Raw genomic sequence first — 22,957 nt, forward strand, 5'->3', positions numbered from 1 at the left:
CAAAAAAAAAAAAAGCCATATATCCCCCCCAAAACTGCACAAAGAGTAAAACATGAATTAAAAAGTGATAGTAGGCCTAAATGCTCTAAAAATCTGACATGATTGTTACAAAATCACACTGTCCGCGGCCTCTGGAGAACTCAGAACTGCTAGCATAAAGTTTAAAAATTATAGTATCTTACTACTATGCATTAGATAAATTTCATTCATTCCATCACTTTACCTCTGTCTTTATCCCCTTTTATCCTCTTCTCTTCTTTTTGGCACTGTATTGCCCGTGAGCTTCTCCTCCTGTCCATACGGTAATCTCTCTACTGTGCGACAGAGAGTCGCGTGGTTATGACGCAATCGTTAGCCTACTTTTACAAAAACTGCCTCTACGGGGCCATAACATAAGCTACAAGGTAATGGAGCATTTTATACATTGTCGTGTTTCTTTAGAAATAAATAATGGACAAATAGAGTCTTTAAACGCCTCAGATGTAAAGTTATTCGCTGTCAAAGTGACGCCAAAATGAATGGGAGTCAATGGGATGCTAACTGCAGGTGAAGTTCTGCTACAAGATGGCGGCACGCGGCCGACTTCAACTTCCGGTCGACTCCCCCCTGGAGGACACGAGGCAAGAATTCCAATACGGAATCCAAGATGGCTGCGCGGCCTGCGCCCTATGTGACTTATTTTCATTGTTTGTGTACCGCTTTGGTTGTTTAAATTACGTTGTTTAAATTTTAATCACTCCCCAGCTAACAATTTTTGGTTCCCAGAACGTTAGTTTTTGGTTCCCAGAACGTTCCCAGAACGTTAGTTTTTGGTTCCCAGAACGTTATTTTTTATGGTTTGTTTTTGGTTAGCCAGGAAAGTTTTCTTAACGTTCCCAGAACGTTAGTTTTTGGTTCCCAGAACGTTCTCAGAACGTTAGTTTTTGGTTCCCAGAATGTTCTCATAACGTTAGTATTTGGTTCCCAGAACGTTCTCAGAACGTTAGTTTTTGGTTACCAGAACGTTCCCAGAACGTTAGTTTTTGGTTCTCAGAACGTTAGTTTTTGGTTCCCAGAACGTTATTTTTTATGGTTTGTTTTTGGTTAGCCAGGAAAGTTTTCTTAACGTTCCCAGAACGTTAGTTTTTGGTTCCCAGAACGTTAGTTTTTGGTTCCCAGAACGTTAGTTTTTATGGTTTGTTTTTGGTTAGCCAGGAAAGTTTTCTTAACGTTCCCAGAACGTTAGTTTTTGGTTCCCAGAACGTTAGTTTTTGGTTCCCAGAACGTTAGTTTTTATGGTTTGTTTTTGGTTAGCCAGGAAAGTTTTATTAATCCCAGAACGTTATTTCTAACGTTCAACTAACAACAATTGAATTTACTTTAATAACATACAACAGTAAATCTATATAAATAATCAGCCTACAGTCCATGTTTTTGTCATTTTATTAATTGTTGATTAAAAAATAAATAATAAAAACACAATCATGGGGTAGTAGGCTATGCATCATATTCAAAACATGGCAGAAAGCGAAACAAAAACAAACTAAATTTGCACCATACCTAAAAACAGTGACAAAGATACACTTTATATTCAACACAGTGCAAAAAAAAAAAAAAAAAGAAGCTGTCACTTAGGGTGGAAATACATGTAAATATAAACCAACTAACTAACTACTTCTAACATTTTATTATTAGTGTAATTGTAGATCCTGCACTCTTCCACCTTCACCACAGTCATCTGTAAATACAACAAAGAATAGTAATATTATAACAAAGAAAATTGATATTCTTGTTTCAATCAGTCATTGCCATTGCCAAGTACCTCAATTATAACGTAATAGATGTCACTGTTGAAGAGGGTACTCAAAGGGGCGTTTGTTGTAAAATATAGATGCCAGCCTCTATGATGCCATGCCAGCGAGCAGCGAGATAAAAATTAGCGATAGATTCCATTTACATAAAGTATATCAAATAGATACGGTTTACATTAACTGCAAATAGCAATAGATTATTAAAAGGTTTTTTTGCAACAACAAAAAAACCTGCCATTTTATTGGAAGATTCTGGGAAACAGACCGTAATATTAAGATCAATCATACCGTTTTTACGCACTCTTACGATGTTTTTGTGAAACGCTGCATGTAGCCTTCACTATGTGTTAGTCAAAGTAGTATCACTGACATAGTTAATAGTAATTTCAAAATGCATTTAAATACTGTCAGGGTTGTGTCACAGGGTTGGGTCTAGTTTATTTCTTGGTTTTGTGACAGACCGTAATGTCTGGTGTTTGTGTGAGCGGACAGTCTCTTAGCTGCATGTCTTGTTTCATGTTGGGTGTTCTATCTTTATTCAACAAATACAGTGTGTTTACCATTTCAAATTCCTGTGTGGAGCGAATTTCAGGGCCTGTGAGACAAGATCTTCCACTTCTGTTGACTTCATTGTTTTGAAGTTCCTCTGTGTTGCTCCTAAAAATTAGATGAAATAATCTGATCAAACAACTTCAACAAATCATCTCCAAATTGTTACTACTAACATTATTAAATACTAATTACATTAAATATTGACAATCAATATTTTTTTTAAAGGATTATGGAATTAAACTTTCCTATAATAAGAGAGCAAATCCTAAGCTCCTGGAATGCCATTTTAGTTTTTTTTCCTCTCATGCTGTAGGCACCCATGACTTCATTGGTGGCCACTTTACGTAGCATCTTACGCACAGCCGCCCCTGGATTGGTTCCCCCGATGGAGCGTAGGTAGTTAACCTAAAAAAACAAACATTTATGTACCATAAAAACTTAGAAATTAACCTAAAGGGATAGTTACCCCACAAATGAGCATTGCTGTTATTTACACACCCTCATGTTTCTTTAAACCTGCATGAAGTTTTTTTTTTTACATGAAGAAAGATATTTTAAAGATATTCTAGGAGTATTTTAGCCCGAACCCCGCCCACAATATTTTTTGGTCGGGAAGACCAATTCTGACCATTCTGACTAGAATTGAGTATGACGACGTCAGGCTAGGAGTATTTGATATTCAAACAGTTTATTTTCCCCATTGACTTCCATATTTCTACACTGTGGAACAGCAACTGTTTGATTACCAGCACTCTTTAAAATAGTTTCATGTTAAAAAAAACCTTCATGCAGGTTTAAAGAAACATCTGTGTGAGTAAGTAACAGTTCACCCACAAATGAACAATCCTTTTTAGTAAAATCATTGTAACAGTTGTAACAAATTATATTACATTGCCAGCTTATGTGTTTGCTTATGCTGTTTTTATTACCATCTTTGTCCTAGTCTCTTTATTTTCTAATGAGGTGTCAAACTGTTTAAGCTCTTCTACAGTTTGACAGGGCCCATTTTCTAGAGTTTCCTCCTCTGTCTCTACCACTGGCACAGTCGCAGCCAACAGTCTTCTCTGCAGTGTGAGGATGTCTTGCTGGTTCTCGCAGAGCTCTTGTAACTTCTGCAAGACTTTTGTGCGGTAGTCTAAAAAACAAACAAACAAAAAAACATTATGGAATCAGTTCCTGAAATGTGCATGCATGTTTGTGACAGAGCTGTAAGCTTACTCTTTGTTGCTTCTTCTGACAAGGTCTGTGGTTCTCTTAAGAGGAGATCTGACATCTGATCTGCTGTGGCATAAAAAATACCTATGCTTCAAAATTGACATTATACACATTTATAAATATCAATGAATTTGTTACACACCTTGTTGGGGTGGTGACAAAGTTTGCAGTGAGCACGGTAATGATGCCTCTGCTGTAAATAAATACATTTTTAATAGAGTATAAATGTACAATAGGCATTAAATGGGCATGGGCATTAAAATGTTTATTAACATTCAAAACTTCTTACAGAATAAGTTGGGAGATCTTGGCTTTTCCTGATTGTCTGTGGAGAAGAGAGAGAAACATATTACTTTAAGTCCATTGTGGATAAAATCTTGAAACACATTTTTTATATTTATATTTCATTCTACTTACCCTTTTCTTGAGGATATGTTTTGGGCAGTTGCTGATCTGACAATACAACAGAAATATAAAAAGACGTCTAGGTTGCTTTGAATTGTGCAAATAAAATGTAATATTACTATCTGTGTACATTATGTAACAACTTACATTTAGGTGCAACAGGTTTCGACAGGTCCTTTTTCTTCTTTTTCTGATTTCTAATGCAACCATCTGAAATTAATGATTTTTTTTTTTATGTTTAAATAAATAAAAGGCAAAGTTCACAAATGCCTTTAATTCCATAGTTCAGTCATAAAAGATAAAATATAGTTGTGAACACCTACCATCTGAAGAAATTTCTGTTTCCGAATGAAACCTCTTTGGCATTTTATGTGTCCTCTTTTTACTTGTTGTGTCGTTGTTGTCTGTTTCAATATGTGACGTTTCGGCAACAAGCTGGCATTTCTGGGAGGCTTTGGCATAAGAGTCTGTAAAATATGTAAAATAATATTATAGCCCAGTCAACATGTATATCTGGGCCCCACGTAGTTAGGTCCCAAATATATGGTCCCAAAATGGTAATCTTATCTTGGATCAGCTAAGCAAAAACAGGTGGGCTCCCCATGTGGGTCCTAGTTGGGTCACTAATGGGAAATAAGTGCATGGGCGCAAAAATGGGCAACACAATGGGGCCCATTTGGGTTTATCAAATGGGTTAGACATAGGCAAACACAATAAATCCCATATAGGCTGCCTACATGGGCCCATGGTGGTAGCCACATAGGTAATCTCTATATGGGTTCTTGACTGACCCTCAAAGTTGAAATATGGTTGAAATAATGTCAGTTGTTGTTTTAACGTTGTCACATGTAACATTTAATATAACATTTATTGCAAAATAGGTGAAAAAGTTTTTTTTCCTACTTTTTTTTAACAAAATCTGTATGTTGAATCAATATCATGTCTTTAAGAAATACATAATCTTTGAATTATTATTATTTCTAATTATTATTTTGTTATTATTTTAGCATTGTATAATATTTTGATCAAAACACCACTTCAAAAATCTAAATTTATGTTAAAATATAATCATATTATTAACAATAACAATAACAATCTCACAAGAGAAGTGCAGCAGAAACTTTTTTTGCTTTTTGTGATTTTGTTTGGACTTACAATTTTTTGTATGTGCCTAAAGCTTACCATGCAGGATTGCATTTTTATTCACACTGTCATCAAAACACTATTTGACCAACTAATCAAATGATATAGCCAGTCTACAAATAAAACTAAACACACATTTCTTTAAAAAAAAAGAAAAAGAAAGAAAGAAAAGAAGAAAAGTCATCTTTTCCATTATCACACTGAAACAATTGCTATTGGTTGTTTCACCTTCTTTGATCATGATTGGTTAATATGACTGTCATCTACGTAACTGGCCAATGACAAATGTCTGCGCCTTTCTGGTCATGTTTGAAAATACGTCATTTTGAGTTCATGACGAAATGCTACTGCTTGGCAAGATTACTCAGTCTTTCCTTATGCCTGTTAAATTATTATTTTGAACCAATTTGCGTTGTAACGGAGGAGAACAGAAGCTGATATGTGAACACAGAGGAAGGTCGGACTGGATGTGTCCTGCAAACATTGGCGAAATCAGGTAAGAGAACATTTTTCAGTCTTACGTTAGTTAAAGGGATACTCCACTTTTTTCGGAAATAAGCTCATTTTACAACTCCCCCAGAGTTAAACAGTTGAGTTTTACCGTTTTAGAATCCATTCAGCCGAACTCCGGGTCTGACGGTACCACTTTTAGCATAGCTTAGCACAGATCATTGATTCTGATGAGTCCAGTAGCATTTCTTTCAAAATGACCAAAGAGTTTCAATATTTTTCCTATTTAAAACTTGACTCTTCTGTAGTTAAACCGCGTACTAAGATCGACGGAAAATGAAAAGTTGCGATTTTCTAAGCCTATATGGCTAGGAACTACTCTCATTCCAGCGTAATAATCAAGGAACTATGTGGCTGTACCATGAGTGCAGCAGGCGTAATGATATGACGCAGCGCCTGAAAATAGTCCCCAGCTCGGTAACTTCTTCCAACGTGACCGGGACTAAGTTTGTCTAACCTATTAGACCTATTTTCAGGCGCTGCGTCATATCACTACGCCTGCTGCACACATGGTACGGCCGCACAGTTCCTTGATTATTACGCCGGAATGAGAGTAGTTCCTAGTCATATAGGCTTAGAAAATCGCAACTTTTCATTTTCCGTCGATCTTAGTACACGGTTTAACTACAGAAGAGTCAAGTTTTAAATAGGAAAAATATTGAAACTCTTTGGTCATTTTGAAAGAAATGCTACTGGACTCATCAGAATCAATGATCTGTGCTAAGCTATGCTAAAAGTGGTACCGTCAGACCCGGAGTTCGGCTGAATGGATTCTAAAACGGTAAAACTCAACTGTTTAACTCTGGGGGAGATGTAAAATGAGCATATTTCCGAAAAAAGTGGAGTATCCCTTTAAGTTTCGTGTTTATCATATCCCCTATAATTTTAGAAAAACAGAGATAAATTAATATATAGCCTATTTAAACGTTTATGTATTAGGCTACATTAAATTAATATGAGTGTTAATATAGTTCATGGTAGAATATATAATGCAGATAAACAAATCTTGTGTTAATGGAGTTCATTAACTTCCCAGAAATGTTCTGTTATGTCTTATGTTTATGTCTTTTACACTCGGATAACGGACGTGCTACAACCTGGTGCTGTGTGTTGATTTGATTATAGTCATAGACAGTATGATTATAGTGATGCTAATCGCGGTTAGCGTATTAGCACGTATTTAACGTTGTAGCTACTCTGTCGTCAATGTTGTTAAAAACTCAAACACATGAAACAAAATACTAAAATGTATTTGAAACATTTATTTTATGCTAAGTTTACTACAAATACATTTACACATTTATGTAGGCTACTTAATATAAATACCCTGTACTTTTGTATCCTAAATTATATATTTAAAGTCAATATAGGCTAATAGGCTTATGTGTTATAGCCTTGTAAAAGTAGTAGAACAAATGGTAGTCAATTGTAGAATGTGACTGGGTGTGGGACACAGAGAACCTTCTCAGACAATGGGGTTTCACAACTTCATTAACATACAGACCACAGCTGTTGCAACAAGAGCTTTATTTACATTAAGAACAGGATAAAAGGTTTAAGGCCCATTCTATCATAGACTGAGAGTCTGATTGTGAGAAACTACCTAATATTAAAATGACAAAAAAGTCTTGAGACAAATAATGTATTATTATTATTGTTGTTTATTGATTTTTTTAAATGGTTATCAATGAATGAATTGATGCTTTTAAACGCATACTTTATAAACTGGTTTTATCAATACAAAATTAAAAAATTAAAAAAGTCTGAATAAATAAACAGTAATTCTCTATTGATTTCCTAAATGCCCTTCCAGTGACATTTCAATACCATGACCATTCCTATTGAAGTTTAATGCTGTTTTTGTTTTTTATCCTGAGTAAAAGTTTTTATTCTTTCATAAGGTATTGTGACGTGTAAGTAACTTGAATTCTCTAAAATCATAATATCTAAAAAAAAAAACGAATTTGTTTTGCAGAGACTCTTAAGACTGCTCAGATCAACTGGCAAGAAACTGAGAGGGAACTCTCAAAAAAGTCTGGGACAAGAGATGGAGGAGGACAGACTGTCTGCAGTGTAAGCTGTGATAAATGTATAGTTGTTGCTTCTTCTAACTGTCCCCAATTTATTTCCTGTTCAAAGCTTTCAGTAAAGACTGGGTCAAATACAGGTTAAAAGTATGTATTTTAACAATTAGGTATATAACTTTAAATAACTTTAAATAGGCATGTTCTCTTTTGTTCTGGGCGGCAAGTGCAGTAACTGTAACATCGGGCATTTTGTAGTATTAAACACATAGTCTATTTATACCGACTTCAAGCTGAATTCTTGTTTTTCGTTTTCACGGAAAAAAACGAAAAAGGAACTTTTCTCATTTTTCTACTTTCATAAATAAAAAAAAAACTTGAAAACTAAAGCTGGGACCAAGATGGGTCCAGTTGGGGCCCACCTGTTTAAAAGCGCCATCCTATATGATTCATTATGGAACCTGTGGACAATCCATTCAGCCCATTTCACATACAAATGTTGGCTGGAAGATGGCATTTAGAAATTTTGGCAGTAATCAGAAAAGGTTTTAACATCACCTTCATCAGTCAGGCAGCAAACTTAAATCTTGAAATAGTATCACTATACCTGTTCTTAACCAAATTTTTTTCAGCAAGTACCGCCTCCACTTTTGCTTGTCAGGAATCGCATTGTTTTTTACCAACTGCCTTGAGTTCGTGTAGGTCCAGAAACAGTATATTCCCTATTCAAAATGAATGAAAATAAATTAATAAATAAATGAGTGTAAGTGTAATGTTATTTTAAAGTTTAGTGAATAAAAGCATACTTTGATTGTTTCCTCCAACCAAGTGGTTGGGATAATTTCTACAGAATTATCTGCAAACTCGACCACTGCAAAAGTCGCCATCTGTTGAGAGATAAAAACAATGCTTTTATATTACAAATGCACAGCCTATCAATATGCACAGCGCAATCTCTGGTCCTGAATTAACACTGCTCCTATATGAGTTCACTCTACAGCAAGGGTCTTCAACTGGGGGTCCGCAAATTAGTGTTTGATCACAAATAATTTTTGCTATAACATGGGTAAAAAAAAAAAAGTCACACAGTCAAAATTAAATATTCACCCTGAAATGAAAGCAAGACCATCCTCAGCCCATGGAAGAACGACCCATACAGTGAACAGTTCAAAAGCAGATCCTCATCTTCCAGCCCAGTGTCTGGACAAAGCTGAAACATAGTCCGTCGGCTGTGAGGTGGGGTGAGGTGGGATGGGATGGGATGGGGAAGAGAGTTAAAGTGTATGCAGTATGGCCAAAAAAAATATTTCCTGGTTTTCTTCAATCATTATGGCAGTTTTTGATAGCTGCTGTTCTGGGATCAGTGTCAGTTTGGATTGTCTTGACTCCACTTTGAAACAACCAATCATCCGCGAGTCACATGGGTCTTTGAAAAGTGGTTGAGATTTTTCAAAAACCTTGCACAATAACATTCGGGAGCCTGACTCATCCATCTCTTCCCTTTCTTCAATGGCCACGCAACATTTCCCCTCCCCGAGAATGAAAGCATTGTTTGGTCTTGTGGTTTTGAACTTTGCGGTGACCACTGATTGAGTCTGTGGAAAATTTGACCTCTCCATCAGACGTTTGGCCACTTGAACAAGCGGCTTCTTTCCTGACCTTACGAGTCGTTTAAGCTTTCCCAGAAAGTTTTCAAATGGGAAAGCGCTGCAAGCATCAAGACAACCAAAATTCATGGCCTCTGCTGATAGATGTATCATGGAATGTATGTTGTATACCATGAAATGATCACCATACAGTTCTTTAGTTTTTTCTACGAAGTATTTCATCAGCTGACTGCTGTAGCAGTTGTGGTCCACTGCCGAGTTTGGTGAAAGAAGAAGACCCAAGGCAACACTGAATGTCATAAAATGATCGTACAGCTGGTCGGCCAGAATTCCTTTTAGTACAATCTTGCCAGTGTAAACGGCAAACTGCCGCAGTTCTGTTGCCTTCCACCTATCTATTTCGTCCAGACCTCTTGGTTTTCTAGCAAAACAGCTCGGAATGTCTTTTTTGAGTGCCAGCAGCCGTTGAGTCACTTCATTGATTTGTCCAGCTGACATTCGCACATTCCGGTTTCCTCTCATCCACTCTGTGATCAATTTTTTTGTGACCCCCAGGCAGGCTTGGTGCATATAGTCTATTGGAAATTGGTTAATCATGTCCAAAGGGAGACTCAAAAATGGGGACACTGAAATGGCATCGTCTTTCTGCCGTTTTGTCATTTCAGCACGGTATGCCTCATCTGTGCGTAGCGTGAGGTTGTCTGCCTTTGGATATGTTACTCTCCCAGTAACCCACAGGCCCTTCTGAGTGCATTTATCGCACCCGTAATATCCTGAGTACTGTTTTATCTTTTTGACCATTGCTCTCGCAGGTGCGTCACACACAACACATCTAATTTGAATTTGTATTCCTTCGAAACCATTGTCCAGGAGATCTTGAATGTCTTTAATGGCTTCCTCAACAAAATCCAAATCTTTTGGTTTGGAAGGACCAAGTGTCAGGGTCACCGGAAAGACTCTGATAGGTGTCAGGTGAATGGCACAGAGGATGGGCCATAGATTTGCTTTGTTGCTTTTGAAAATGGGCAGTCCATCTATATTGAATGATAGCTCCAGTGTTGTTATTCCGTCCGTTACATCCCTTGGGTAGTGCTGCAACTGCTCGCTAAGACTCTTTCTCAGGTTGAAATGAATACACTCCATTCCTGACTTCATGACTGTTTTAATATGTCTCGGAGTTTGCAGCAAGGTTCTTGCTGTTAAAGGCAGCTCTGGATGTCCATTTTGTCTAAGTCCCTTCAGAAGGTCATCAATGGCAATGTGTTTAATAAGGTGTTTTGTAGCCCAACCCTGCAAAAATGTTGTAAGTGTGGCTGGAGACATTTGATTCACATCCTCAGGCCCTGAAGTGCAGTTGTCCTCACTGAAGACATGATCCTCGTTCTCATGTTCTGAACTGCAGTTTCCTTCACTGACCCCATTATCCTCACTCTCTTGTCCTTCGCGGACTCCTGTCTCTGCACATTTAAAAGCACCCCAGATGTCCTTGTCATTTCTTTCATCCACATTGACCTGATCTTGACCATGTTGAGATGTTACTGGAAGGCATTTAGATTGTTCTCCAATAATCCTTTCAGTTAGTGACTTCCGGGCACATTTCCATTGCCTTGTGTACCTTTGCCTTCTGGATTTTGAGTTCATTCTAAATTCAGAATATTTGCTTTCATAAAATATTCTGCAATAGTAAGTACAAGCAGAATACATTAAAGTATTGAAAAGGGGGGTTTGTTTTGTGTAATTTCTGAAATAAGTTATGCAAATAAAATTGTAACAGAGCAAGTATTTATTAGATTATTTTTATAAATTCATCAGGATTTGCACAGTGTGGGCCACACTGTACAGTCTAGGAAGGACTGAATAGTTGCTAAATTATTAGCTTAGATAACATCACAACTTGACGACCGAGACAGAGCAGAAAACAAAACTCCTGCTTGCCACGGTTATTTGACCTCGTTAATATTTTGAAGTGCCAAGGTTGATACAGGTAGCATTTTTTACTATGTTCTTATCTTTTGCGAATGTTGTACTGTTTTGTAGTGATCTGATTTATCAGCAGTGTGTGAATTCAGCTACTCAACACAGAAACAGTGCAGTCTTCGGAATTTGGGAGAAATGTTTTCAGTAGCTTAGAATAAAATAAAAATATTAATTTTACTCAAACTCATACCTATAAATAGTAAAACGGATAGCTGTGCAGTGTTCTCTTAAATTTTTCCAGTGCTGAATCTGCATGAATAGCTTATTTGTCCCATCACAAAAAAAATGACCAAATATAAATATCCGGTGTAAGTTTAAAAATAAAATATACAACATGACAACACATTTAGGAGCAGCTAAGTAATATTACTTACCTTGAAATTAAAACGGAGGAAGACAGCGGAAGACGATCCAAAATCTAATAAAACAAAGAAATGAAAAAAATATATATTAATCAAACCTGGTAACAGTCCTTAAGATTCATGTTGCAGGTATGCTGCATTATGCCAATAAATACTGAAAACTTGTTTGATAGTTAGTCGAAACATGTACTTACAAAACCAAAAAACTGACTGTGTCTAGCTCTTAAAAGAACTTTTGGGGTGTACAGAATCAGGCTGCTGTGGACATATGTGCAAAAAGAAAAGAAAAAGAGAAAAACAATAAACAAGGCTGAATATGAGTGTGAGCCTCTATACGAGTTAAAATGTTTCATTAATGGTTACAGAATGGTTACAATAATCAGAACGTAATGAACATGGCCCCAGCTAAAAGACTTTTGTTCTCCAAATATTCAGTGTTGGATCTGGGAACGTGAAAAATGTCCAGTTTTCGTGATGTTAGAGGAACGTGTTTTAAAAGATATAATGTTCCTCAAACCTTCTTTCAACTTAATTTTGATTTAAAATTCAATATTATAGGAACAAAGTAACATAGATAGATAGATAGATAGATAGATAGATAGATAGATAGATAGATAGATAGATAGATAGTTACTAACGTAACCTCGGTTCTCTCTAGATGAGGGAACGAGTGTTTTTTTTTTGTTTGTTTGTATGTTTGTTTGATGAGGGAACGAGTGTTGCGTAACCCTGCCGTGCTTTGTGTTACGTTCTGGTTTCGCTTCAGTTCAGTATGAAAAACCAAAGGGCAGCTTATCGGGACTGGGCTTATATAGACATAAGCCACGCCCATTCTTGCGCAACGTGACGTTCGAGGGCGCCCGCACCCTCATTGGTACTTACGTCACAAGCAGCCTCTCGATAGGTTGCAGCAGCTGCTTCGCCTAGGTCTGCTCTATGCAGCAAATGCGTTTTAAATTAACACAAAATTAAGGATAATTTTATGGCTTCAGTATTCTCAAGAAAAGGGATTTGTTACACTCGAAGCTACACTCGTTCCCTCATCTAGAGAGAACCGAGGTTACGTTAGTAACTCCTTCAACCGCGAAGAAGGGACTGGATTTCATATGATTGCGGTAAGTTTTATGAATGAAAAAAGGCTGTAAATTGCACACATATGTTGATAAAATATAGTATTATGTTAAAAGATATATTTCGTGGTGACGATAAGTTTCTATTTAGAGATCATTATTGCTACCCAGACTAGAGTGAGGAATGATAAAAGAAGGACAAGGACGTGCATGGTGTTTAAAAGATGTTAAAAATGTTAAGCTCAGTAAGTCGTGAATAAAGACTAAAATGCGGTGCTTGCGCTGATTGAGAGACAGAAAGCTGCTTCTCTCGGACAGAATCTGAGTGCGAATTCAGCTATCTTTCATGGCGTATTGTGATTTAATAGTGAAATACACATACAATTATGTCAATAAAAATTGCAAGGTATAGTGGAGGATTTTCTTTTTCCGGGTGGATCATGATTACTATTATTGGTCCTCCTAATTGTCAATAATTCTGGTGATAATAGTTTACGTAAGGCCGTCGTACGTGTCTAGGTAGTTTTCGCTTTCTGCGCATGCGCACTTTCAGGTGTATATGTGTGGTGAGCTACGGTTTCAGCCATTCATTGAAGCTCGCCGTTCTCACCATATACTGTCTATGGTTCTCACCGGGTTTTTTCAAAATGTCTGAGGTTCCTAGATGTTTCAGTATTAGATCCATGAGCTCTTAAAGTGACCGCAGTCCGTTTAATTTAATTTCAATTTTCAAGTTTATTTGTCACGTATACAAATTTTAGTTACAATTTATGTATGCTTAGGCATTCTACAGTAGTGCAATATAATTAAATACAATACAATACAATTTAGAGGAAAAAATTTATAATAATATAGGCCTATATGTGCACAACTAATGTGTTATGTTAAAAATATGTATGTTAGCTTTGCATATTAAGTAATAAAATGGGTAGTAATAGAATGGGTAGTATGTGTGCGATATGTTTTAAAGTGAATAGATTAAAAATATTGTGTATCCTTAAACAAATATTAGGCTAAATCCTTAATGTTAAACAATTAACAAAAGACAAAATCGCTCACTGCTCTTATAATAACTTTTGTATCTTTATATTTGTAATATTTAATTAATACAGTGAAAACTACGCATTGATTCTTTTTCACATTTGATTATTCAATTTCTGTATTATTTCTACTACATGTTAAATTAACCTACTATAACTGATTTTTTAGGTTGTTGTTTTGTTTAATAAAATTATGTATCTATGTTCTGTTGTATTTGTCCTTTTCAGACTAAAGAACATCAATACAGTGACAAGATCCTTGGATGTGCTAAAACAGTGGCCTTTGTTTTTTTAAAAGATCAGGTGAGTTTACTTTTAATTAGCTGAACTGAATTTACTTGTGTTGGTCTACACTTAATTCTTACTGTTTCAACAATGTTTTTTTGTTTTTCAGGGTCTCTGCTGAGTATTACAGGATCACACAAACTAATCCGAAGAGCACCTTTTTCTTTTAGATGAATACACATCTAGTTGTACAGAGCAAGTGGTGGAGCGTATGGAGATGAGATGAAGATCCTCCTAGACCAACTTGATCATCAAGTAATTATTTTGCATGTGATCATATCTCTCTGGTTAAAGGCTGAATGGCGCCATCTCTTTTTCAAGGTAATTCCCATGCTTCTCTTTGTAAATAACTTGTTCCGTATTTGTTTTTCTGTCTTTCAGACACAGAAACTCCAATGTGCTTCCTCGAAGAAAGTCTACAACTCTTAAAGGTCTGCCTTTGTTTATGAGTGACACAGTCTGGAAACATCCTGAAGACTTACCTGGTAAGAAGATCATCAGCATACACTCACACCTGATACATTGCACCTATTTACCAGATGCTGTTAAGAGAGAGGTTTTGTGTGATATACAAAACTTATCATCACAGACAAAGTCATGGTTAAAAATTACTTTATTAAATACCGGTAATCGTAGTTGAAACTTTCTCAGTGATCAGTTTGACTTCACCTGATAGCACAAATTCAACAAGTTGTTATTTTACCAAAGCAAAGACAATGGAAAATTACTGTCCGGAGACATTCCCTCTGATATCTAACCTGTTAAAACAATACAATGCACAATCATAAGGTTAAACAGTAATAAAGCAATGGCAATGACTAGTGATTTAAACCAATCTTCACTGATGCAATACGACCAGTTTTGGGTGATGAACAGAATGTATAATACATTAATACATGTATGATTTTGGGTGACCTAAAATAAAAAACATTAAATCAGAATGGCCGTGGAATCTGCTGTGGACGAGTGCCACAGGCAATCACATCAATGCTGATATGTTTGGAGTTGGAAAATGTTTTCCGTTTATCAGTTTTAGTTCTATGGCTGAATTTGAACATGCTTAAAAACATGACCACCTTTACTTTTCAAGTGAAGTTACTTGAGCAGACCTTTAGGAACATTCTGTGGTCTAACATAATTCATAAAAAATGACCCTAATTTTATGCTGATTTATTTTCTACTGCAGGACACAGAGCCAGAAGACATTCACAAGGGGAGAAGATGAGGATCTTAACTATCGTTGAAGATGATGTTGCCACTATCCACTCAAACCCAAATATAAGGTGCCTCTCTGTAGTACTATAAGAGCAGATTGGGCCAGATAATGTGCAAGACCTTTGCCACAGTTGTTACTCTCCTCTTTGGCTTGATTTATGCCCCCAATGTGAACTACCCTAAAGTATTAAAATACACCAGTAGTAACTGGTTAAGAAAAAAATGTAGTTTGTTTAGAAAAAAATATTTATTTATCTTGGCCTAAAGTGCTCCGCAAGGCTGATTTTTTGCATAGTCCTTCAAAAGATTATCCAAGTAGCTGCAATCCATATGGATAATTGTAAGGTTGAGCATTTATTTATTCCAGTTTGTACTCTTATTTTGTGCAGTCTTTTTTGTAAAAAATCTTGAAGAGTGGAATAGAACTTCATCACCTTATAATATGTGTACCTAATGCAAATAGAAAATGTGCTGTTTTGCAGAATGCAGAATATTTGTTAATAAATAAAGTCAGTCTGGTTAGTAATAAGTGAAGCTGGTAATGCTGTTTGTGGAGTTGTTTAATCAGATCTTGAGAGAGTTAATGTCTTTTATCTTCAGTTTATCTAAGGCTGTGTCTGAATAAAGTTGTATTTTGTGTTCTTATTACTCTTTAGACAGATGATTGAAAGAATGTTTCAGGAACACTAACCTTTAAATAACATTCTTGTAACATTAAAGAAACTGGATATTTTTATGTTCTTGGAATTTTACAAATCAACGTTCCTATAATGTTGAATTTTAAATCAAAATTAAGTTGAAAGAATGTTTGTGGAACATTGTACCTTTTAAAACACATTCCGTCAAGAAAACTTGACATTTTTCACGTTCCCAGAACCAACACTGAATATTTTGGAGAACGTTCTTATAACAAAAGTCTGGTAGATGGGGCAAAGCTGAGATGTAGGATGACTGTATGTATGACTTACAAGCAGATCGAAGAATACAAGTACTTCTGTCAAGTAATCGAAGAAGCTGAAAAAGAGAGAAGAGAATAATTATTTTATAAATCATAAAAAGGTTAAAATGTATAAATTGTATGATAACATCTGAAAATAAGAACAAATAAGCTATTTGAGTTCACATTATGGATAGTTCACCCATAAATGAAAATTATATCATTACTGAATAATTATTTTCATGGTATACATTCCAAAAGCTAATAAAGGCTCTTGATTTATTAATATATTAATAGCATCTAAACATAATAATTGTTATCAAGAAAACAATATTAATATTACATATTTAAATATTATTAAATGTAGTGGTATTAATAACTGACGGATGGCCGATTTCATTATAAATCTTATCTCACATCTTTACAAGACATGTCTCGCTCTCTTTAGGTGCACGCGCGGCGCCAGCGCTCACGCTCACGCACTCGCAGCCAAGCCTGTTAGACAACGCGCTTTCCATACAAAGTAACGATATTATTATTAACAATGATATAATTTATTTATTTTAAAGTAACGATATAACATCACAGACATGACTGAAATAAACGTTAACATAATAGACATGACTGATGAAACAAAAAAAGTTTCTTTCAATCTGAGCGGATTTGCTCTATTATCCCAAATGACGTCACACAGATTTAACGGCATTTAACGGTAGCTATTTAATTGTGAGGTAAAAAAACCCCGGAAAACCATTGTTTATGTGAAAATTAGTGTTACATTTCCTGGAAAAGACAGTTAATCAATTTTATGACAATTTAAAATGTTTATATGTTCATTAGGTGAAGGCGGCAGTTATTTATTTGGCTACCCTGTAGGCCGCCTACCAATAATATAGTAACGTATGCTATGATTAGATTTTATTATTTACTTTCTTCAAAGTTTCAAGTATAATTTACCTTTGTAGTGGGCTCGTATGTTTTAAAAGTAATGTAGCCTACCTAAATCGGTTAAGTAAAAAGTACTTTACCTCAGAAAAGCTGGTAATGAAAATGTCCAATGTCTGTTGATGTCCACTATGAAAACCGGGTTCTGCGCGCGGTGGTCACCCCTGCTTATATACCCGCTGGCAGGTTTCGCGGGCATGGCACGCGAAGAATATCAATTGTGACAGAAGATTATATTTATATTTATTTAATATTTATATTTTATATATATATATATATATATATATATATATATATATATATATATATATATATATATATATATATATATATACATTTATATGATGCTACCATGATACCTTGCGTTACTCAAAAAGTGATAAAAGTAGGCTAGAGTCCAAATAGATAAAATAAAAGAGATCTAAGTATATTAACTTTAGAAAATAAAAATATGAACTAAATTGGCGAGATTAACGAAATTGATTTACAATTAAAATTAAATGTAATTAATTAATTAATTAAAATTAGTCAGTTGTGCAGTCAGTGTACCCAAGAAGGGACAGGGATGGGAAAATATCATAGGAAAATATACATAACATAATATAATATTCAACAACCCATAGGTGGCGATATGCGAGTCGCCAATAAGCCAATGCTGAAAGAGAAGAAACCACACGCGACCATAGACGGGACGCGTCGCGCGCGCGATGGGAGTCTGTTTGGTGTTCTTGATGTGCAAATGTTTGAGAGGTAAGTATGTAATTAGAATAATATGTGGAAATTTATGGTTTTACCATAGTATGATAATTTGTGGGATTGTGAGCGTTTTCCCCAGAGCTGTCAAACGCGTTTTGCACGTGGGTGGCCCTGTTAAAGGAGGTCAAGGTCGGTATACATTATAATGTTGAAAATCTGTGAAAGTAAGTCAAACATGTAAGAGAAGCGCAAGGTGCATCCATATGTAATTAGGTGTGAATGAAGCCGTTTTCCTTACAAAAAGGAAACCTGCAGGTTTTTACTTTATTTTATTTATTTATTTATTGCAGGATATTTGCAGGTACATACATTTAAGTGAGAATAGGAGCAGGCTTCACTCAATTCATGTGCTTATAAACTTTAAGAGTGCTGGCCTGGATAATTAGAATACGTAAAGTAGGAGAGAGGCCTGGGACAGATTGGGGGTAAAGGGCAAGGGCACCCCAGTTGTACTCACTTATACTGTTTAATTCTAAGAAGGAATTGTTAAATTTTAATTAATGGTCTGAAAAATACACATCATATGCTAAATTGATTTTTTTCATTACACCCAGGTATGTTTGGTCTACCAGTCCATGGTAACCTGCTCTCGTCCAGTCGGAGGCTCAAAAATGGAGACATTGGAATGTCCTCATTCTTCTGACATCTGGTCACTTCAGCATTGGTGCGTAGAGTGATGTTGTCCATCTCTGGGTATCTCTGGGTATGTCACTCGCCCAGAAACCTGAGATCTGAAGCCCTTCTGTGTGCATTTGTATTGATGTATTGATGTTATCTAACGTTTAAACCATGATCAGCAATGCAACGATTGGCATCAAGACAGCAACATCATATAGTTAAAAAAGGAAATGGCCAAGCAGGCAAAATTATATGAAATGTCTTAAAGATAAACAATATGTATAAATGATTGTTACACGATTCCTAATTATTTACATTTTTCACAAATTTGTGTATTTAAACAGGTATTACACTTTTTTTTTTCAGTGCCAAGAGTCTACTGTAATAAGCAATTCACATCTCTTAAAGGGATAGTTCGCCCAAAAATGATATTTAAGCCATGATTTACTCACCCTCAAGCCGTTCGAGATGTATATGTCAATCTTTTTTCAGGCGAACACATTTTCAGTTATTTTAGAAAATGTCTTTGAATGTCGCGTTCACGGAGATGGATGCTGGCGTATGACGTAGGACGTAGCGTAGGAAGCGTCGTGGCGTAGAACGAACGTAGAGTTTTGTTTTGCTCTGCTCTCTGGCTGCGCTGTCACGTTTGTTCTACGTCACGACGCTACGTATCAGTAGGTGACAGGTGTCTATTTTCATAATTCAAAATGAGAAACTAGAACTGTGGATATACAAACCGTGAACCAAGCAGCACTTTCTTACTATTTTGAATATGAGTAATGATGGTCACTTTCTTCATTCAGACAGCCATGTCGTTATGAAAATATTTGCATATTTTGAATTCTTTGGTAAGATGATGTAAAATTAGAGCAGCCGAAATTGGGAGCTTTGTCCCGCATCCAGCAAGACGTAATCAGTGTCCCGCATTTCAATTATGTCTGTATTATTTGATTTCTTCCCTTAAAGGGATAGTTCGGCCAAAAATGATATTTAACCCATGATTTACTCACCCTCAAGCCGTTCGAGATGCATGTCAATCTTTTTTCAGACGAACACATTTTCAGTTATTTTAGAAAATGTCTTAGATCTTTCAGTGGTTATAGTGTGAAGCTATGGGGTCCACCTCCTCCAAGTCCCAAAAAAATATACATATTTAAAACTTTATAAATGAAAATAACTGGCTTCCGGCTGAATCCATCTCCATGAACACGCGCCGACCGCCACCGGAAGCCAGTTATTTTCATTTATAAAGTTTTAAATATGTATATTTTTACGACAAAACCGCACGGATTACCCTCGGAAGGCCTTCGTTTATTCCCCTGGAGCCGGATGGATTACTTTTGTGAAGGATGCATGCTCATTTGCGGACTTCAACGAGCTGGACCCCATTGCTTCACATTCTAACCACTGAAAGATCTAAGACATTTTCTAAAATAACTGAAAATGTGTTCGTCTGAAAAAAGATTGACATATACATCTCGAACGGCTTGAGGGTGAGTAAATCATGGGCTAAATATCATTTTTGGGCGAACTATCCCTTTAAGGCCCGAGAACAAATTTATAACAGAGTTATTACAGTATTTAATATGTGCATTCTAATCTTGTTTTTTTTGTGCTGACTTCGAAAAACCTAACGATCCTGGATCATCTCAAAGCGTCAACAGTAATACTGATAACTAATCCTAATTTAATCCACGAATAAAGAACAGGCCCCTGTTTTTTTTACCTGTAGATGATAATATTAATATGTTATTCATTGTATTCATTTTAATCTCCTATCATTATTTTACAGGTTTTCTTCTATTTAAAGATTTCCTCATTTGGCTGGTTTGAAAGGACCAAGTGTCGGCATTACAGGAAAGGCAGAGATGGGTGAAAGCTGGTGAAGGACACAAGAGTTTTTCCTCTATATGCATTCAGCAGTGGCGTAGTTGAATGGGGCATATACATTTACATTTACATTATGCATTTGGCAGACGCTTTTATCCAAAGCGACTTACATTGCATTTCAAGGTACACATTTTTACATTCTTATCAGTTCTTGCTTTCCCTGGGAAACGAACCCATGACCTTCGTGTTGCAAACACAAACGCTCTACCATTTGAGCTACAGAAAAGCTGCATATACAAACCCAGTCCAACACACACGCAAATGTGTGCACAACAAACAGGATATTTGACAAGGAAGAGCAGAAGGGGTTTTACTTAACACTTTCTTTATCAAAAGGCAGAAGAAATACTAGTACCAGAGTTTAGTTAAACATTAACGTTAAACATTAACGTTTCTGAGTGTCCATGGAAAAGTGCAAAACCAAACTAACTGGCTACTAGTTAATCCTGTTTCGACTATGTAGGTCTATGTCTACGTGCTGAACAAAATTCTTGGTGAAACTGCAAATAATAAACCCATATACAATTTAATCTTTTATTACAAGTGACAAAAAAAGTTATAAAAGTGAAGGAAAAATATAAAAAGGAATAGTGCAACCATTTACTTTCCTTAATGTCACTCCAAACATGTATGACTCTGTTTCATGGAAAACACCTAAAACTATTTGCCCAGTTATTTTTTTTTTAATGCTGTAACAAAACTTTCTGTTGCTCTATTTGTTCCTGTTTTAATAAAGACTTGTAAAGCCTTATGTTTAATTGTATTGTCATTTTGTTTAGTCTTTCCTAAAAGACTGACCCCAAAAAAATGTGTTTGTATGGTAAAAATCATAAAATCTTTCATATTTAAATAGTGTCCTACCTGACTGCGTATCTTTCCCCCCAGTACAGAAGTGTTTTTGCCACTTACTCATGTTGTGCAGCTGTTTCAACACACAACATACCAGGTTTTCATATGTCTCGTCTTGTACCATATTATGCAGTTTTTGGTTTGCTTTTGAGAAACCTTTCAAAGAGATTGCCTTTTAGACGCAGTGTGTGGTACTACCATCTTGCAACCAATTACACTCATGTTACAATTATCAGATGAAGGAAAAAGTGTTTTTTCAAGAGAAATGCTTACAACTAAACACTAAAAGTGTGCATTAGCGCATTCTGCGGCCTGATAATGGTTATGTAATCTTTTCTCTGGCTTGTGGAACTAACTGATCACAGTTTGGGTGAATATTTTTAACACAATTTAAATCTTTAAATTGTGCAAACACTTGATTTCTCTGGAGGCCTGTAGGAGTTTGTGCACCTCAAATTTGGTTTGTTTTCAGCTGCTGTGAAAGGTTTCATTTTTAGCGTGCTTTATCAATTTATTTTAATCTCAAATCGCTTACATTGTATGCCTTATGCTGAATTTCTGCATCAACTCAGTTAACCGAAAATAACCTGCAGGGAACGTTCTGGGAACGTTCTCTTTAGGTTATAAAAAATGCCAATAAATAACCTGAAGGGAACGTTCTGGGAACGTTCTCTTTAGGTTATAAAAAAATGCCAATAAATAACCTGAAGGGAACGTTCTGGGAACGTTCTCTTTAGGTTATAAAAAATGCCCCAAAATAACCTGCAGGGAACGTTCTAGGAACGTTCTCTTTAGGTTATAAAAAAATGCCAATAAATAACCTGAAGGGAACGTTCTGGGAACGTTCTCTTTAGGTTATAAAAAATGCCCCAAAATAACCAGCAGGGAACGTTCTGGGAACGTTCTCTTTAGGTTATAAAAAAATGCACCAAAATAACCTGCAGGGAACGTTCTAGGAACGTTCTCTTTAGGTTGTAAAAAAATGCCAATAAATAACCTGAAGGGAACGTTCTGGGAACGTTCTCTTTAGGTTATAAAAAATGCCCCAAAATAACCTGCAGGGAACGTTCTAGGAACGTTCACTTTAGGTTATAAAAAAATGCCAATAAATAACCTGAAGGGAACGTTCTGGGAACGTTCTCTTTAGGTTATAAAAAAATGCCAATAAATAACCTGAAGGGAACGTTCTGGGAACGTTCTCTTTAGGTTATAAAAAATGCCCCAAAATAACCTGCAGGGAACGTTCTAGGAACGTTCTCTTTAGGTTATAAAAAAAATGCCAATAAATAACCTGAAGGGAACGTTCTGGGAACGTTCTCTCTAGGTTATAAAAAAATGCCAATAAATAACCTGAAGGGAACGTTCTGGGAACGTTCTCTTTAGGTTACTAAAAAACAACCAATAGAGAACGTTCCCAGAACGTTCTTATTTGGTTCCCCGAAAAAATAACCAAACGGGAACGTTAGGGGAACGTTCTGTGTTACCTGGGTCGTCGTATTACTGCAATACCTTACTGCGTCCGTATCACTGCCTGTGGGTATGGGAATCGGTCTTGTTGTGAGTGCAATATCGAATGAAGCCTTGTTTCAAACAGGTGTACTAACGTGGCTAGCGTTGCTAACAGAAGGTAAACTAGTTACTAGGTGAAGCACATAGTGTTACTTATTTTGGAGCGCCTGGTACTCGGCCAGTGCTACATAGCAACAGCTTTCCGGGTGGCGTCCATGTTTTTCTCCGACTCGGACGCGCAAAACATACCAGAAC

At 36.1% G+C, this 22,957-nt stretch overlaps 2 protein-coding genes and 1 long non-coding RNA gene across 6 annotated transcripts in view; 1 reads left to right on the top strand and 2 right to left on the bottom strand.

Moving 5' to 3' along the window:
* LOC311287890 (Fc receptor-like protein 5) overlaps positions 1-22,957 on the bottom strand; it is a 291,105-nt gene that overhangs the window by 220,667 nt on the left and 47,481 nt on the right. The gene's annotated exons all lie outside the window — the stretch shown is intronic.
* LOC311287907 (uncharacterized protein) lies at positions 2,652-8,881 on the bottom strand. The gene is made up of 10 exons (XM_084405026.1): positions 8,747-8,881; positions 8,446-8,526; positions 8,247-8,361; positions 4,286-4,429; positions 4,110-4,172; positions 3,975-4,010; positions 3,847-3,882; positions 3,700-3,750; positions 3,561-3,620; positions 2,652-3,477 (listed from the first exon to the last, which is right to left on the bottom strand). Exons 2-10 carry the CDS (start codon positions 8,524-8,526, stop codon positions 3,254-3,256), a joined length of 810 nt encoding a protein of 269 aa, XP_084261152.1. The 5' UTR covers positions 8,747-8,881; the 3' UTR covers positions 2,652-3,253.
* Positions 4,973-22,665, top strand: LOC311287933. 4 transcript variants are annotated; one of them, XR_014626840.1, is made up of 9 exons: positions 5,252-5,601; positions 7,591-7,688; positions 13,924-13,998; positions 14,090-14,235; positions 14,362-14,465; positions 15,167-15,263; positions 17,701-17,827; positions 18,388-18,536; positions 20,247-22,663. It is a non-coding gene; the product is annotated as an uncharacterized lncRNA (long non-coding RNA). The 4 variants fall into 4 exon arrangements; XR_014626841.1 differs by having other exon boundaries at positions 5,256-5,601; positions 18,388-18,497; positions 20,247-22,662; XR_014626838.1 differs by having other exon boundaries at positions 4,973-5,601; positions 17,701-18,536; positions 20,247-22,665.

The sequence above is a fragment of the Rutilus rutilus genome, assembly GCF_951802725.1.
Source record: "Rutilus rutilus genome assembly, chromosome: 3".
Classification (NCBI taxonomy): Eukaryota; Metazoa; Chordata; class Actinopteri; order Cypriniformes; family Leuciscidae; genus Rutilus; species Rutilus rutilus.